The following is an 18,524-nucleotide window of genomic DNA, read 5'->3' as shown; positions in this document are numbered from 1 at the left end:
TATAATTCTATGTAATTTTATGTACAAGCACGCAGACTCTATCTACAAGTACGTAGAATCGTACTGTTAATGTATTGAAGTTACGTGTTCAAGAAATTAAGATATTGCCAAAGCAAACCAATTCAAGTGTGCTACAGAGGTAAAGACAGCAAGGTGTTTGGATTTTGGTTTGTTTTTTGTTTTGTAGGGTTTTTTGTTTGTTTGCGTTTTTGTGGTTGGTTGGTTGTTTTTGATTTACTTAAAGTATACAAGATGTGTTTTGTTCACCTCTAAAACTCTGGAAATAATGAGATTTATCTGGGTAAAAAAACCCCTAACACTTTGTTCCTATCTTTCACAATCAGCTGGTGCTTGATTGGAACATTCCAATCTCTGTGGTATCTCTGTTTTTAGCCTCTTTATATGTAATGTACATACAAAGGTAGACTCCAGGTATGGATATTCAAAGCAAGGAATTGTCTTGATCTGGTATTTTTAATACAATTCTTGGATTAAGAACATGGAATTGGTTTAGTTTCAGCAAATCTGAGAGGGTTTATTTTAAAGGTGTGCTCTATGTATTTAATTCCAGATTTGGGATCCAGTACAGATATCCTTTGTCATATGATGCCTTTCTATAGCTATGATGTTCCTCATACTTGTGGCCCAGATCCGAAAATCTGCTGCCAGTTTGATTTCAAACGTCTTCCTGGAGGAAGAGTAAGCTGTCCATGGAGAGTTCCACCAGAAGCCATTCATGCTGGAAATGTTCAGCACAGGTACAGTTTTTACTGTATAATAATAACTTTAAAAAATAATAACTTTATAATAACTTTAAAAAATAACTTTAAAAAAAAATTATGCTGGTCAAACATGATACCTAGCATAGCTTGATGACTTTGTATAGGTCTTAAACTTGTCATAGGAAAATAATACCTATTACTTAACCTAGTGTTTGCTCCTAAGCTCAGAACATGATAGGTTATAATTAAGGGAGATACATTAAATTTTTTTCTTTTCTATTCATGATACATGAGTCTAAGTATTACTAGCTCTGAATGCTAGGCAGAACTGTTTGGTTATAGTCATGTTACTGGTTTACTGTAGTTTTTGTGAATTTTATGAATAGACAGTGATCTCTCTCCTGCTAGTGGAAGACTTCAGGAACAGCATGGTGTAGTATGCTGTAACTGCAAATGGTGAAATGTTTTCCATGGTATATCCTTGCAAAACTTGGCTATCTGTGGCCTACTGTGGCCTAGGTTTCTTGAAGTGGACACTTTAAATGAATCCGAGTCCTATGTCTTACATGTTGGGGTGGAGGGAATCATATTAACCCCAATTTTATTTTTCAAATAGAAACACTGAGTTGTTTTGCCATGGGTAAGAATCAAGTTTTACAGTTCTACAAAACTACTTTTCAATTTGTGGGGGGGTGGGGGGGGTGGGGAGATTAAAAAACAAACAAACAAACAAAAAAACCAAGAAGGGCAAGCTAGGACTGCTAAAGGTTTTTCCAGAAAAAGATTGTATTCTACAGTCCTGTTACTATCATCAGGCCTTCAATCCATCCTCAAATTCAAGAGCTAGAAATTTAGATAGGTGTTTACAATTGTTGCAAATTGCTGAGTGTAATAAATGTATTAAGGAAACCAGGGTGACTTTTTGGATCTAGTCTTGATGGTGAAGTTTTGAGGTGATGATGTGATGCATTGGCTGTCTATATGTCAAGTCTGCATGTGCTTTTTCTGAGTATAAGTTTTGCCAAGCATCTTGAAAATTTCACTTTGTCAGTAAAATTCGGTTACAAAATTTTATCGAAGATAAAACCAAAATAAAACAGAATACATCACAGTTGTCATATTTTAAGGTAGAAATTGAAATGATGATAGGAAAAAGTAATTTTCTTTAAAAGTAGAAAAATGAGAGCTGAAGGTAACAGGAGACCAGTAGAGCTAATAGGATAATCATTATGACACATCCAGTGCTTATCAAATGACTGAAAGCTCATGTGTCTTTAAGTCAAAGTTGTAAAAAGAATAATCTTGAATATGTATCCCAATTAGCTGAGACCAATATCTGTAGAAGAGTAACAGCTTGTTTAAGAAAGACTTGGAACATACAGGCTGTAAGTATAATACAGAGAGCCTGCTTGGAATGCTTTTTAACATTTTTCTTTTTTAATTGGATCTTAATTTATCCCTGCATTGCCAAGATGCAACCTTTGCATAACAATCTAAATTAGACCTTGTAAAAGAAATTGTTCTTTCATCACGTCATATGAAATCAAGGAAGAAAAGAAATGGGGCAGGTATGTAGTGAACGTATGATCAAGTTGAAGAGATCATCGTTTCAATATGGTCCGTGAAACTTAATCTTTTGCATCAGCTTTTGGTAGATAAAAACAGTTTTGGTGTCCAACAGGGAGCTGAAACAGCAGTATGGTAGATAATACCTAAGCGAAAAGTAAAACTAACACATGGTCTTTGAGTTGGGAGCCTGTATTATTTACATTTGCAACACTGGAAGGAACACAGGAACCATACTTCGAGTGTAGTTTCAAATATATCCGCTAAAATATAGAAAGCAGGGTTTTGCTGGACAATGCTAGAAACACTACTCATATTTTATGAAACAGAAAAAGTTGGAATATTGTAAGCAACCAAAAACTTGCCTGATCTGACGTCTGTAACAACAGAAGTTTTACAGTTGTTATGACGAGGAGATGTATGAGATCCAGAAGTAATTGGAAAATCTATCTTTACATCATAAGCTTTCCAAGCTTTGTAGCACACTAATTGATCTGCCTCTCATCTGGTTGCTTTGTTTTTGAAGATTGGAAAAATACAGGAGATCTACACTACATGGATCTGAAAAAAGTATTTGATACACACTTGAGTAATTTAGAGGCAAGGTTTAGATCGCTAACCTTTCTTCAATGCTAAAATTGCAACAAAACTGATACAACACAGATCTTGAATGCTCAGCTGGGACTGTTGCTTTTGATTTCAATACTATTATGTCCATACATATATACTGAAGAGATATTGAATTGCAAACTTAAGACTAGTAGCTGTTGGATTTATCACTGCCTTGCCACTTTAGTTGTGATTTGGTAGGAAGGAATGAAACAGAAGCCTAATTGAAAGCCTATACTTGTTTAATTACACTTCATAACAACTCAGGTTATAAAAGATTGCTGTTGCACTTGCCCTGTTTTGCAGCTGCAACCTTATCCGTACGATTGAATGTTGAAGTTCTAGCTTTTCACACTAGCAAGAAAAAACAGCTATTTTTTTTTTTTCCTCCTTGAATGGGAATGAGTTGTTTCATTAGAGGAAGCGTAGCTTGTTTTGGTGTGTGTCTCTCTCCCATGGATGGCAATAGGAAAGAATCTGTACTTCAAGTTATGTGCTTCAGAGAAGGAGTAGAAAATGGACTCTCCCCTTCACCCCCTGCTGTTCAAGAGCCCAATTTTACCGTTCAGCTTTTTTCTCTTTATGATTGGTCATGTTGCACTACATGTAACTGGTGTTCAGAATTACGTTGCTGATGTGGCATTGCTATAGCTGCTGCAAAATTTCTTGTGATTCCCACGGACTCTGGGTGGCTACTGCTCCTCCTCTTTTGACATGGGAAGGGTCAAAGCCAGCCAGGTTAATCATTCTGATATGTTTTAGCCAAATACTTGGAATTCTTGCGTTAAAAGAACATACTTGTGTTTTCACACCTGCTGATTTTCTTCATTTGTGAAAGGTCTTAAGCATTCAACAATAATCTGAAAACTGCAAAGAAAGTTGAAAAATATTCTTCATGCTTGACAATGTTGATATACTTCAGTGTTGCCAACTAAGAGTGCAGTTAGGGTTGCTCTGAATATTGAGAACTATATAATGCATCTTGTGTACAATTCCAAGAACTTTTGATTGTATAAAAACAAAAACTTGGGTTTGTTTTTTTTAAAGCCATTAAAATGGAGTTGCTGCTAATATGCTATATCCATAATTATGGTGCTACAAAAAGTTTATCATGACTGTTCTCTCTGGCTTTCAAATTTATTCAGGTAGGCGGGATAAACGTGTATCAGAATGTATCTAATACTGTCTTGCTAGGGAACCAGAAGGGGAAAGCATTGGTGACACTTACTGGAATCTTTTTTTTTTTTTTTTTTTTTTCCCTCCAGAAGTATTTTTCATCTTGAGCAAATTCTGTCCGTGGTTTTCTGCTGATTCTTTCTCATTCCTGTATGAAATAGTGATTTAGGAAGTTATTTGAGAGAAACTTAAGAGGGTATACCTGACTTGAAGCATTTAATTTTTCTTTGGTGTTTTTGCAATTGGAACTGGTTTGCAATGGAGTGAGATCCTGCTGCCCCCTTAAAAAACTCTTGATAATCCTACAGTTGTATTTTGATGAAAGGGAGAACAGCAATACTGATGAATTTTGCAGTAGATGTGGAAAGAACCTAGAGGAGGACTTTGAAGAGAGATGTCAGTCAAATAACTGTTAACTGTAACCTTTCCTGAAGTCCTGTATTTTTCAAGAGGGTCTAAAATAAAGCATGTTCCCAACCATAGGCTGCATGTGAAAAATATGAATTAGGCTGGCTTCTTAGAAGGTAGAATTACAAAGTCCTGTGTTGTGCCGATTGCTCTGTTAGTTGATTGGAGAGGAAGTCTTTATGTTTAAATCAGCAACCTGTTGAAATTCATGGAAAATATGGATTCAAGCCTAAATACTTGGTAATCTGAGCTGTAAATCAAACTATAGACAGAGAGAGGGGAAAGCCACTAGTTGGGTCTATTCTAGTCTCAGCAGAACTATGTAGATCCTTAACTAAAGATGTTGTTGTGCCCCCTTTCTCCCTCCAGAATACAGTCAGACCTTGTGTTTACTCAATACTTTTATAATCTGGTAAACAAATAAACCTTGACTTGCTGATCAAAGAAATACGGATTTCTGATATATTGGACTAGATTAAATTCTCACATAAATGTTTATATAACATCTTCAAGAGTGTGACTTGAAAGTAGATTTCGGTAGACCATTGTCCTGGTTTCAGCTGGAAAAATGTTAATTTTCTTCCTAGTAGCTGGTACAGTCCTGTGTTTTGGATTTAGGATGAGAATAATGTTGATAACACACTGATGTTTTCATTGTTGTTAGGTAGTGCTTACACTACTCAAGGACTTTTCAGCTTCCCATGCTCTGCCAGGTGCACAAGAAGCTGGGAGGGGGCACAGCCAGTACAGCTGACCCAGACTGGCCAAAGGGCTATTCCATACCATAGGACGTCATGCTCAGTATATAAACTGGGGAGAGTTGGCCAGGGGGCAGTGACTGCTGCTTGCGGATGGGCCAGGCATCGATCAGCAGGTGGTGAGCAATTGCATCATGCCTCACTTGCTTTGCATATTATTATTATTTTTTATTATTATTACTACTACTACTATTTTACTTTATTTTATTTCAATTATTAAACTGTTCTTATCTCAACCCATGAGTTTTCTCACTTTTACTCTTCTGATTCTCTCCCCCATCCCACCAGGGGGTGAGTGAGCGAGCGGCTGTGTGGTGCTTAGTTGCTGGCTAGGGTTGAACCACAACAACCATCTATTAAAAAGACTTGTAGAAACAAAAAGCTCCCTGGTATCTGGAATTTGCTGCTATTTTCTCTTTAAAACTGTGTCATTTGTATTCCTGTTTTCTTAAATATGTTACTATGGTTTATACTCCCTACTAAAATTATTTCCATAACTTTAATTAGAGAAGATCGGCATCTGAAGATTTTGACGGTGATTGTGGTTTGCGGGGGGGCGGGGGGGACACTGGACCTTTTCGGAAACCCAGACATCAGACTTGTAACTTCTAATACATTGCTGCTTAAGGACAGAACATATTTTTGACATATTCTATCCGTCACAGAGTTAGTAGGTGCCAAAGGATAATTTTTGTGCCTTTTTTCTGTGTGTGCATGTGTAAGTTTTGGGTTTTTTTGTTTGGTTTTGTTTTTTTTTTTTAAAGGCCAAAAGCAGAAAAGCAGTGGGTTTAATTTTTCAGGACATTGCTTAAAGCTTAAGAGGGCTGGCTTTAAGACAGGTAAGAAGCTGGCTGAAGGGGGAACAGTGATTGTTAGTAGTGAACTTCCTCCAGATTTTTTTTTTTTTTTTTTGCAAGGCTGGAGTTCCTCAAAGATTAATTTATGGGCAGTTTTTCTGTCAAGGACATGAAGATATGAAGCAAAGCGTCCAAGGGAGTTACCAGAGGGGATGAGAACAACTTGCTTATTATTGTAAATAAGGGCTGGAGAGGATTAGGATTGTTATCTAAATATAAAGCAAGTAAACATAATTTGAACTGAAGGTTAGTTTTGGCACAGGAACAAATTGATGCAGACTGACCTACTGTTTGAGATGGAGCTTGATAAGCTTATTGGAGGATTTAATTAGCATAGTGTTTGCAACAGTAGTAGGTTGAATGTGGTGTCCCAGTGGGGGGAATTGTATCCATCTTTTTGTTATAAAATGAAATACCGGAGTTTTGTATGTCTTATTTAGGGTCACCCTAATGCACAACTTGATATCTAAGAATTGTTTTGTCAAATGCTGACCTTTATTCTTCTGTTTGCTAAATTGCTTTTTTTTTTTTTCTTCTCCTCAAGGGCTTGGATGATTTTAGATCAATACAGAAAGAAGTCAAAGCTTTTCCGTACTAAAGTTCTATTGGCTCCACTAGGGGATGATTTCCGCTATGCTGAGAGCTCAGAATGGGATCAGCAGTACCAGAATTATCAGAAGCTGTTTGATTATATGAATTCTCATCCTGAGTGGCATGTTAAGGTAAACATAACACTTCTTCTGGTTTGTGGAGAAAACAGTATTTTTCAGTATTTTGAGACTCCTCATGGAAAACAGTTGTGGTTTGCATTTTAAAGCTGTGGAGCTTTATATATAAGCTGTGGAGCTTTATATACTATTTAACAGCAGATTGGTTTGTTGTGGCAGATTACTTTTTTTTGCCTTTACCATCTCCTCTCACTCCAAAACAAAAAAATTTGCTGTTAATAATATCTGCTTGAAAACTATAAATAGCATCCAAACTAGATTATTTTAGAGAACAGCTGTTAGGCTTCATTGTTTTCTTAGTACTCTTGTTTTCACAGGCTTCAGGCATTGTTATTTAAGGCTCACAGGCTTTGTTATTTGAAACTATTGTATTTTCCTATTAGAAGTTCAAGCAAATTTTGTTGCTTTACTAGGCTTCTCTTGGTTTTATGTCCCAAAACAAACAAAAAATCCTAAGAGGCACCATTGCTGGCACATGTTGTTGAATACAGTAAAATCTAAGAGATTGACCTGGCTACAAAAGGAGGAGTGAATACTAACACAGTTATCAGATGAGATAGCACTTTAAATCATTAATTATGTTTGAGTGTTAATATACACATTCATACATTCTAATGTGTAAGCTGAGTACTTTAGAGACTTCTTGTACTATAGATGTTCTCTGTACTCAGTCGCCTTTTCATCATCTTTCAGCATGGGAATAAGAAATAGGGGATGACAACCTTGTTTTTTCTTGAGTATCACGTGAGTGAGCAGTGTTGCTGCTTTCACATTTAAGCTTTTTAAACCCGGTCTGGTCTCTTTCATATATTGTTTGTGTGTGCATCTTTTTTCCCTCACCTTTTCTGTGACCTCCCCCTATTCCTCTAACTGCAAATTTGAGTAATGCCTGTAGTGTGTTAGTTCTTCCTGCTGACTTCTGGACTTGTGTTCTGCATAAGAAAGATGATCTCTTGGGATCACAGCTTGTCTGAGACCTGGATTTTGCATCTATTTCCTGTGGGATGTGGGTGACATGATATATATTAATACCTGCTACGTCTTAGTGGAGGTAGATGGACCTGGAGAGTAGTCTTTTAAATCTAAAGCCCAACTTTTAAATCTAAAGCTTGCTGCTATCACCAGCTTTACTCCCCTTAAAGTGGATATAGTGTGCAGGTAGTTACTCTTTGGATACTAACAGCAGTATACTTTCTGTGGTCTCCATTCCTGCTACCCTGGGCTGGATGATTTCTTCTCCGGGGCAAAACCCGAAGGCTCTAGCTCTGATGTCATTCTTCAAGGACCACTCAAGTTCTGAGGCATCTGAAAGATCCTGCTCAGCCCATTGTCAAGGACTCTAGCAGTCTACTTTGTTAGCCCTGGCTTGCCTACCTGGATTAATATCTTGGGAATCACACCAGCCCTTGGGGCCCTCGTAGAAGTATCCAACCCTTCTTCTGGTTCCTAATACCCAGACAAAAAAATATACAATGCTCTGATTCAGCCACTTCATACCTAGGGTACTTTGCTTAGCTGGAGCACTGTTGGCACTGGAGCGTGTCTCCTCTTTATTTAATTTATTTAATTGGGTTTTTTCTTTCTCTCTCTCTCTTTTTTGGGGTGTGGGTTTTTTTTTTCTTTATTTTAAACTGATGTCATTTATCCTTGGAAATATGAGCTTAGGTGGAGAACTTGCACACGCTGCTGCACTTTCCCCAGTGGACTGTAACTCCACAGGCAAGTTAAGAGGTCAAGCTCAGCTTCCTAAGAACCTAGATTATATAAAGGAAGAGTTCACATTTCTTCCTTAAGTGCTGAGATGCCTAGGATATTACTACTTACACAAGGGACTGCCTACTCTGCCTTTCTGATCTTATGAAAGGTTTACCCTGTCAGACAAATTTGAGATGTTTATCTAGTGGATATGTCTGTTAGCATTGAGATTCTCATGCCAGCAGCTATTCTATAGTCCTAAATGTATGTGGTAGATTACTGTAAAAGATATCTATTTTGCTCTCAGGGAGTTTAATTTCCCATTTGGAGATCTCCATCTATTATGCATAATAAAGTTGGTCCCCATCTATCTCCATCTATTATGCATAAATTAAGCTGAGACTTTTTATATGCCGATAGAAGAGTCTACCAGGTTATTTCACTGTTTCCATTCACCTGATATTAGAATGAGTTTTCTTCAATTTGTGTCACCTATCCCTGATTTCTCTTGGTTCGTTGATTTTTTTTTTTTTTTCTTCCTTCCCACCTTCTGAATTATGTCTTGTAGGTATCTATGATAGTGAGGGAAAAGGCCAAGTGTCCTAGAAGTGCCTGATAAGGCAAGGATCACTACTGTTGGGATTTCTGTGGTAGTATGTGTCTTTCTCTGCTTTACTGCCATCAAAGTGGCAAGTTATCATACTGTATCCACCTAACAGATACTTGGATTTTCTGAATGATTTTGAAGAGTGAATACTGTTCGTTTTTGGGTTTTTTTGAATGTTGAAATAGCACATCTTTCTTGTCACAGTAATAGTCCTTAAATTCCAAGTCACTTTTAAAAGATTTTTACTAAAAGCTTGTTTTCTGGTGTTGTAAATTGTAGCATGCTACTTTATATGCTTGTTGTTAAAAACAAAATGGAAAAAAAACTCAAACAACAAAAAAGTGACTTAAATTTGAAGAATTATCATTATAGTTTATTACAAGGATACTTGTAGTAGTGTGATCTTCTGTGCTGTTCCCGCTTCCATTAATTGTTTTTCCACCCTCATTCAAAATCCAGATTGCCTTCTATGCCTTCTTTAACAACCCCTCTCAATGCTGGCAACATTGACATCAGTCCCTCTCCCTTTTTTATTTTCCCCCTTTTCTTGTGCCCCTCAAGCTTGAGAGTACCGTGTTTTGACCTACCCTCTAAAGGGTTGTTATTGCCTTATTTGTTTGAACGTTTTTATAAATGACCACAAGATAATGAATTTTTTGTACTCCCCCATGTTACATCTCCAAACACAATTTTTTTGTATTTAGTTTTAAAAAAACAGCTTCTGAAAGCAAATGCTAATTTTTTGATCAACAGTCGTCTTGGGTTAAGCATGTGTTGGAGATCTGGAGCACAGCAGAGTTAATTTTGAAAATGCAGGATTAAGACAACTATGCTCTTGTTGCATTACATTTTCTTATTTAGTCCAGATATCTACTTATTGAGATACTACTTATAAGACATGAAAGAATACTTTGTTTATTTGTTGAGATGTAGCTTGTATTTTAGATACTGATTTATACTTTAAAAAAAAAATGTATTTCATATTTCATGAGTCATAGAATGGTTTGAGTTGGAAGGAACCTTTAAAGGTCATCTAGTCCAACCCCCTGCAATGAGCAGGGACACCTTCCACTAGATCAGGTTGCTCAGAGCCCCGTCCAGCCTGACCTTGAATGTTTCCAGGGACTGGGCACCTACAGTCTCTCTCTGGGCAACCCATTCCAGTGTTTCACCACGTCATCGTAAAAAATGTCTTCCTTACATCTAGTCTGAATCTACCCTCTTTTAGTCTAAAACCATTACCCCGTGTCCTGTCACTGCAGGTCCTGCTAAAAAGTTTGTCCCCATCTTTCTTACAAGCCCCCTTTAAGTATTGAAGGGCCACAGTAAGGTCTTCCTGATGCCTTCTTTTTTCCAGGCTGAACAACCCCAGCTCTCTCAGCCTTTTGTCATAGCAGCCCTCTAATTGTTGTTGTGGCCCTCCTCTGGCCGTGCTCCAACAGGTGCATGTCTGTCTTGTACTGAGTTCAAATGAAGTTGAAATGTTTTTGGAAGAGCTATTCACCTTGTTTGGTAAGCATGCAGGGAAACTTTAAAGCTCTGTAGGGTAGGATTTGTGCTATAATTCTGCTGGAAGACTAGCATATTTATAAAATGTATATGAAACCAAGCATATTCATTCTCTTCATATGTCTAAATAAAGAAAATGGAACTGTGTTACAGTAACTTTAATTTTCATTCAGGCCCAGTTTGGAACTTTATCAGATTACTTTGAAGCTCTGCGCAAAGAAAGCAATTTGGGTGAAAAGAGCAGCAATTCATTTTTCCCTGTTTTAAGTGGAGACTTCTTCACCTATGCAGACAGAGATCATCATTACTGGAGTGGATACTTTACATCACGACCCTTCTATAAACGACTGGATAGAGTCCTGGAATCCTACTTACGGTAAATACTGCCATCCAGTAAATTCATAACATACGTCTTGGCATGCAGGAGAGATGAATGTATAAGTCCTCTAAATCTGTTGGACAGATGGAAGAGTGATTTTGAAACACACAGTTTAAGTTTACTTACAATAAGGATAGCCTAAATGGCCCCCAAATGTAGTTCTTGCTACAAAGATTAGTCAGTGTATCTGGTTTTTTAGTAAATTCACAGAAATGCAACAATAATTTTTCCATCCAAACAAATTCTTCTAAAATACTGTGCAAGTGATCAGCAAGTCCCGCTTCTGTGAAAAATAGCAGGTAGTGTGCTTTTCATTTCTGTATCGGATTTGGGTAGGTGTCAGCTCAATCTATCATTATGGCTATACTGTGAACTCTCTTAGAGGGAAATACAAAGGTGCAAATTTTACAAGGGTTGTTAGAGGCAGTTGAGAAGTAGTTAGGAATATTGTGTGCCAAGTGATCTCAGATTGTAAGGTACTGCTCTACTAAAAAGTGTTTGCATCTTCTTTAAAGGAAAAATTATCGCTGAATTTTCGTAACGGGAATTTAAGTGGTTCTCCCTTGTAGCTGCTGTAGAGAAGATGTGTTTTAAAACAATTTAACTATATTTTAAGGCTCCAGAAAGAAATCTGGGACAGATGCGTATGATGTAAACCCTGGACATTTCATCCATTTCCAAAACCTAGAAATTCAATTTCCAAAAGGTTATCCTTCCAAGAATCTTTAGTCAAAGAACACTTTTTTGTCTTCTGGAACGACCCTTTAAAATATACCTATTGTAGTTCTATACGCTGTTCAGACATTTTTGTGCTAGAGAATTCCTGTAATGCTGAGAAATCCTTCCTTAAGGATTTCTCACAATTTTTTTTTTGTGTTGTAATGGCTGCTGCAGTAGTGGAGGGAGCAAGAGGGGTGTGGAAAGTAGTGTTTTGGAGGCAGATGCAATTACCTTTCAGAAGAGAAACCTCTGTATCTAGCAGAATTTGTTTTCCTTCTTCCAGGGAATCAAGTCTTGACTCTGGTTCGCAAACTTGGGACTCAGCTACTCTGTGATCTGTAGTATGTTTTTCTTGTAATGAAAGTGGCTTTTTCCAGACGCCTCTCTGCACTCTAAGAATACAGAGTAAGAGACCTGAGGAAATCAAGAAAATTAGTGAAGAAGAAATGAAAGCAATAGAAAGAATAAGAAATGTGTAAGGAGAAGTGAGATCAAGGGCCTGAGAACAGAAAAGTGTTAGGAAAGAGACAATGTAACATAACTTTGAAGGCATTGCATTGACCAGGAAGGAGAAAAGTTTCAAATGGGGAAAGCAGGGAGGAAAGAAGGCAAAGACTGTCAGGAAGGAGAAGAAACATAAGACCAAAGCTGAGAGGAATGACATAAAGCAAGGGGAGGATGCCTTTGGCAGAAGAATGTAAAAATAATATAGTAAGGAGAAGTTAGCAGAGGAGTGACTTCTGCAGTGTTTTTAATCAGAACTTTGGAATGTTACAAGTGTTTTGCTTAACTTATGTACAAACCCAAGAATGTTAGGATATTACCAAGAGGGCATTTGTAAAGCTAACAGTAATTAGGAAGTTTAACAACTATTTAGAAATAGTTTGCAAATAGAGTATCAAGCATCGCCAGGAGTATGATTTTCTTGGAAGCATTTTTTTTTTACTTACTGTATTGGCATTATAAATACTAATTAGCTCTGTTCTCATTAGCTTGTTTTATCATAAGAATCTTTGGGTTTCAGTGAAAACAGCCTTTTTAATACTGCTGTTGGAAAAGACAAGATATATAGAAAACAGGACAGATGATGTCCTTATAAATTGAATTCCCTACTTAATTGTATTTGATACTTTTGCCTAAATTTCTTTCTGTTTGTTAAAATGCACCAAGGATTTAATTTTCTTTTAGCTTAATCGTAGCCTATTTTCTAAAAATTTTTAAGTGTGTTTACTTTATTGTTGTTCTTCTGCTTTTTATTACTTACGTGGCAAAAAACTTCATATGAATTGCTTTCAACATTATTTGTAGTATTTACAAGTTTTCACTGCTAAAAGATTCCTTCATGTAAGAATTTCAGTTCCCTTTAACTTTTGAAAAAGGTGCTAGACTTACAGGTAAAGAATCTCTGGAAGAAGACTAAACATTCAGTCTTATGAATTAAAACAAAGCACATTTCTAAAAATATACCTGGGCAGCTTTTCATCCTTTGTTATCCTCTGTGAATAACATGTAAGAACAAAATGTATAGACATGTTCTTGTCCGTTTAATATCAGGTTTTTTGGCAGTTGTTCTTTCAGAGACCTGGACAATCTTCAAGGATGGCATATTAGTTGTGAGAACAGCAGAATTAGGAGTTTTGCCTTGTTTTTTTTGTCGTCTTTAAAGTCAGAAGAAATACATTATGATCATATTTAAATAATAATACCCTTGCTCCAACCATGTGATTAAGTTTTCCATAGTTCTTTTTGAGCTAACTTATATCTATCTATCTGGTGTGCATATATATATGTGTGTGTGTGTGTGTATATATGTGGGGGAGTGAACCATGAACAGGAGATATATATGTATGTGTGTGTATTCTTCACCAAGGATGAATGCTTTTAAATTCCAGCAGTACCAGGGTTAAGTAGTACTTCACTGCTACTTAATAGCCAGGAAACAGTGTTCAACCTCAGGACCTGCTATGATGACTGGCCATTTAAGCAAGAAAAGAGTTGGTTGGTTGGGTTTTTCCTGTTTTTAAGAAAGTTTTGGGTTTGTGCATGGAAGTTTAAGGATTTGGTAATGGAGATTGACTTCACTTCTGATTTGAGACATAATTGATTTTTTAATCTTAAGTGAGAGATGGATGAGAGATGGGTGGATTGAAGTAGTTAGAAGGGTGATGAAATCAGTGACCAGAAGTTTGTTTAATGTAATAATGGACAGTTGCAAAGAACTACAGCATAGCTGGGGGCAAGTTAGGAACACATTCTGTGATTTCATTCTTCACAGATGTCATCAGGGAAAAATTGTGGTAAGTGTGCAAAAAAGATTGTTGAAGTAATTCAGAAGCGGGACAAGAGCTGTGGTGATACTTCTAACTGTACAGATGGATAGAAAAGACCACATCTTGAGAGTTCAGAAACTCTTGGAAAAATTATTTATTAATTTAGGTTACAGATAAAGTGGACCTAAAGGTAACCTAGCGTAGGCTTTGAGCAATCAGTGGAGCAAATTTTGTTCTATTTACAGTGTCCCATCAGGTGAGATACAGTAACAAATTGCAACAAAGTGGGTAATATGTGGTAACTAGGTAATCTGCAGTAGTTTGAAATAGAGCTGAGAAAACCAAGGCTTTAGTATCTTTCCATAAAAGCTGTATAGAGAGAGGTAAATGCTTACTTATAAGTTAAAGTGTTCCCTAATATAATGTTTCTCGTGGTTTCACTTCTGAGTGTCTTTGACCATTGAACCATTCTAATGTTTAGAATAATACTGACACTTCAAAGGAAAATTCTGCGTCTAAGAGACTGATGTACTGAATAGATCTGTAAAGCAGAATCAGTTATTTTTCTGAAAGGCTGAAGAGTTCCAAGTGTTTCTTATAGATAAAATGGATTTGAAGTGAAGTTCTGGAAGCAGTATGAACTGAAAATGTATTTACTATACAGCTTCCTTTTAATGTTATTTCTTTTTTTTTTAAGTTTGTTACTTTGATTATAAATAATGGACTTCCCTATTTAAAAAAAAAAAAATGGAGGTGGATCGTGGGGAGAGAAATCTAACTTATATTTTGAAGAGTAAAATTTTTTTTTTGTTCTCTTTTTCATAGCTACAGTTGCATCAGTGTTTAGTGGCTAAGTCAAATTTGTAAAAAAAGGTAAAACACTTTCAGACAGGGTTTATCCACTAGATGATATGCATCTGGTGCCTTTTTAACTACAGTATACTTGTTTTCCTTTCAAATTAAGCTGTAATAAAACAAAGTAGGAGGAATGCGTAGATGTAGGAATTTGCACTAAGCAACACTAAAATCACAGCCATAAAGCTTAAGTGCACTAGTAATAAAAAAAAGGAATTACAACTTTTAACATCTTGATTTTGTGTGTAGCTTCTGAGCAATTATCTTACCTGTAAGAGCAAAATCTCATCCTATTCCTCAAATATTGACAATATGAAAGTGAATTGAGCTGTTATATGTACCGTATACCTTTCAGTTTAGTTTGACACATGCTACTTGCAGTTTTTACATAACTGTCACCTATGTAATGCATAAAGACCAAACTGAATCCAAAGGTATTTTTCATGTTAACAGTTAATATCAATGCACAGTCTGAAAACCCAAGTTGAGAATGATTTTAAAATTTGTTGTTGCACCTAGTTTAAATTTGAACACATGCACTCACTGGCAACGTGGGTAAATGTAAAAGTTAACGTATTTTCATTTTTTTCTTTTTTTCTTATTTGCATGCTTAGAAGTTAGTTTTACATTTGTTTCAAGAACATATGTTGCTTTCTTTGCTTTTTATAACATTAACCTATATTTTTGTGATTTCTTCAAACACTTGAGAAACCTTCATTAAGCTCAAATAAAGTTTGAAAAGGAATCTGACACTTTTCAGACTTACAGAAACAGAACTGTAACATTTTAGGAAAAGGAGATAGGAAAAAAGTCAACAGATGGTTTCCCAGAATTTGTACAGGCATCTTTGTTAGTCAGATATTGATAATGACTGGCAGTTATAGTGGGTTTGGCTTTTTTTTTTTGTAAAATGTAGATTCTTATAAAGCAAGTGAGAACCTAATGGTTATATTTTAGTCCTAGGCTTTTGCATAAGAAATAGGGCTCTGCATTCTGTTCACTCTAAGGGTTTTTGAATCCACTGTTCTCACCGTTCAGGTGAATGTATAGTGAGCAGGTACATCAACTGCCTAAGTCTGTAGGAGAATTTAGTTTGCTTAAAGTACAAATGGCAGAATAGAGATTATATAGAGTGTACAGATTAATTTATTTCTTTAAGATAATTTTATTTGTTTAATAAGTTGTTTTTTGAAATGGGAATTGTATGTCTCCTATAAGGGAGTCTATCCATACTGTATCATTTTAAGATCAGATCTGTATACCTCGTACATTTGTGAAAATGGTGTACTACTTTGTACTGGCATATTTTTATTTTAAAGCTCTATTTTCCATCACTGAAGCCTTGCAGGAAGCTTACAAGGTGTAAAACTAGTTGATGAAGTGCAGCAGTGATTTTTAACTGTTTGAAGCTAGAACAGGCTAAAAAGTAAAAGATTAAGGTTTAAAGAACTTGTGGAACTAGGCATGAGGAAACATGTAAAAACATCAGTTTATTCTTCAGGTGAAATGTGTGTTGCTTTTTGCTTTTTAAACCTATATAAGTATTTGATTCTTCTCTGCAATTCCAGGGCAGCTGAAATCCTCTACTCCTTGGCTTTGGTACAGTCCAGTAAATCTGAGAAGATGAGTGTCTTTCCTTCAGTGGATAGCTATAAATTGCTGACAGAAGCTAGGAGGAACCTTGGACTCTTTCAGCATCATGATGCTATTACAGGAACATCTAAAGATTGGGTAGTTGTGGATTATGGCACTAGGTAATTTATTGTAAATATATAAACTTAAATCATAATTTCCTTTTGCTTTTTTAAAACAGAAGTATTTATTTCAGAGGTACAGATTTGCTATAGCTAGTGATGTACTCGGTACTGGTAGTGTAGTGGTGCTGTACAAGAGAAGTGGATTTGATTACTTATTATTTGATTTCTTCATTTATGAAATATTTTTTAATCCTCAGATGTAAGAATTTGATGTCCAAACAAAATTTCTGAGATTTCAAAAGAAGCTAGGTAGACACGGTACCGAGAGTTCTTTAAAAACAGGGCTATTATTTTCTGTATAACTATTGTATAGGAGAGCATTGTATAGGAGAACCTATTGTATAGGAGAACACCTATGAAGGTGGTGAGTCACTGGAACAGGTTGCCCAGAGAAGTTGTGGATGCCCCATCCCTGGAAGTGTTCAAGGCCAGGTTGGATGGGGCTTTGGGCAACCTGGTCTAGTGGAAGGTGTCTCTGCCCATGGCAGGGGAGTTGGAACCAGATGATCTCTAAGGTCCCTTCCAACCCAACCCATTCTATGATTCTATGATTTTTTTTATCTGCCTGTGCTAAGCAATTATCAAGAGACATGCTAATTTAAGCATATATTCCTTTGAAAATCCCACACCCTCTTTAACCTACCTTTCTTCAATATGGGAAATCTTTTTTGTGTTGCCTATCTTCTAGTTAATTTGTCTGTTGTTGTTTATAGTTGTTATATCTGGTGGGTAGTTGCTTTCTCAGTATTGACAAATTATTCTGCTATCTACTTTATGGAATTTTTTTTGAAGAAGAGTGAGTGAGATATATATGTGTAGGTATGTCTGTGTATGTAGATATATGCTTTAATTATGCATTTGTTCTGAAAATTGCTATATATCGGAATGTAAGCACGAGTAAATTTGAGGTAGGTGATGGTAGATGGTTGATGGTAGAGCATGTCCATTAAATAAGTTGTTGTTTTAAATGCCTCCAAAATACTCTTTCTCAGTTTAAACTACTGCATTCATGATGAGTATTTTTAAATTCCATAAATTTGTTAATTTTTTATCTATTAAAGCATAGGTATAAGCAAAGTACAAACATGTGCAATGTGCTTGGTTAAGAGAGCATAAAATAAAGGCTTTTTTAACTTTACAAATAAAATTACACAACTCTCAGTATTTAAGCATTTGTAAACCTTGTGTCAGTTGAAGCAATGGAGATCATGGTAATAACTTAATTTTTTTTGTTTCTGATTGTTTTTCTAATCCTGCTTAAAGGCAACCTTGTGTTTGTGACCAGCGTTTCAGGCTTGTCTCCACTATAGATATTGGAAATCAAACATATAAACCACGAACTTTCCTAAGATTACCATTTTGAAAAAGTACTTGGTATTTGGGGGGTATATGTTTTGTAGCATAACAATGGGGTGGAGGTGTACCTCATTTTCGGTATGCAAGGTAGGAATATAATGAAATTGAGAATATTTCTGCATTTTGCAGTCTGGTCACCCATTGCAACTAGCTGGTTTTAATTTCATGCTATAGTGATATTAAAACTTACATTTGTTTTTCTGTAAGTCATACTTTTGAGTTCTTTAATCTTTTTACATTTCGATGTTATCGCATTGAATAAAAAAACCTGAAGGCTAACTAAGACTTAATTTTTAACAGGCTTTTCCATTCAATAATGAACTTGAAGAAAGTGATAATTGACTCTGCTCATATTCTTATCCTAAAGGATAAAGGTGCTTACAGTTATGATGTATCAACTCCGTTCCTGAAGATGGTGAGCTATGTTTCTTGATCTTCTCCAAAAATAAAATGTGAATTATGTCTTTTTGATACAAGTTTGAGTGGCCTGGGAAAAGTCAGAATGAAATTTCCTGCTAATACCTGCTCAAAAATCTGTTACTTATCACTGTT

General features: G+C 36.1%; 1 protein-coding gene across 5 annotated transcripts in view; it reads left to right on the top strand.

Moving 5' to 3' along the window:
• MAN2A1 (mannosidase alpha class 2A member 1) overlaps positions 1–18,524 on the top strand; it is a 119,087-nt gene that overhangs the window by 38,544 nt on the left and 62,019 nt on the right. For 4 of the 5 annotated variants that reach the window (XM_087741590.1, XM_087741591.1, XM_087741593.1 and 1 more), the window contains exons 7-11: positions 572–758; positions 6,641–6,818; positions 10,809–11,011; positions 16,428–16,613; positions 18,273–18,387. In XM_087741590.1, coding sequence (XP_087597716.1) covers positions 572–758; positions 6,641–6,818; positions 10,809–11,011; positions 16,428–16,613; positions 18,273–18,387 — 869 coding nt within the window. The remainder of the gene's footprint in view (positions 1–571; positions 759–6,640; positions 6,819–10,808; positions 11,012–16,427; positions 16,614–18,272; positions 18,388–18,524) is intronic. The other variant, XM_087741592.1, reaches the window with a different exon arrangement.

The sequence above is a fragment of the Nipponia nippon genome, unplaced genomic scaffold (genome assembly GCF_047370975.1).
Source record: "Nipponia nippon isolate SJK-2023a ecotype South Korea unplaced genomic scaffold, ASM4737097v1 scaffold_8, whole genome shotgun sequence".
Classification (NCBI taxonomy): Eukaryota; Metazoa; Chordata; class Aves; order Pelecaniformes; family Threskiornithidae; genus Nipponia; species Nipponia nippon.
This window is presented reverse-complemented; position numbering and strand designations above follow the sequence as displayed.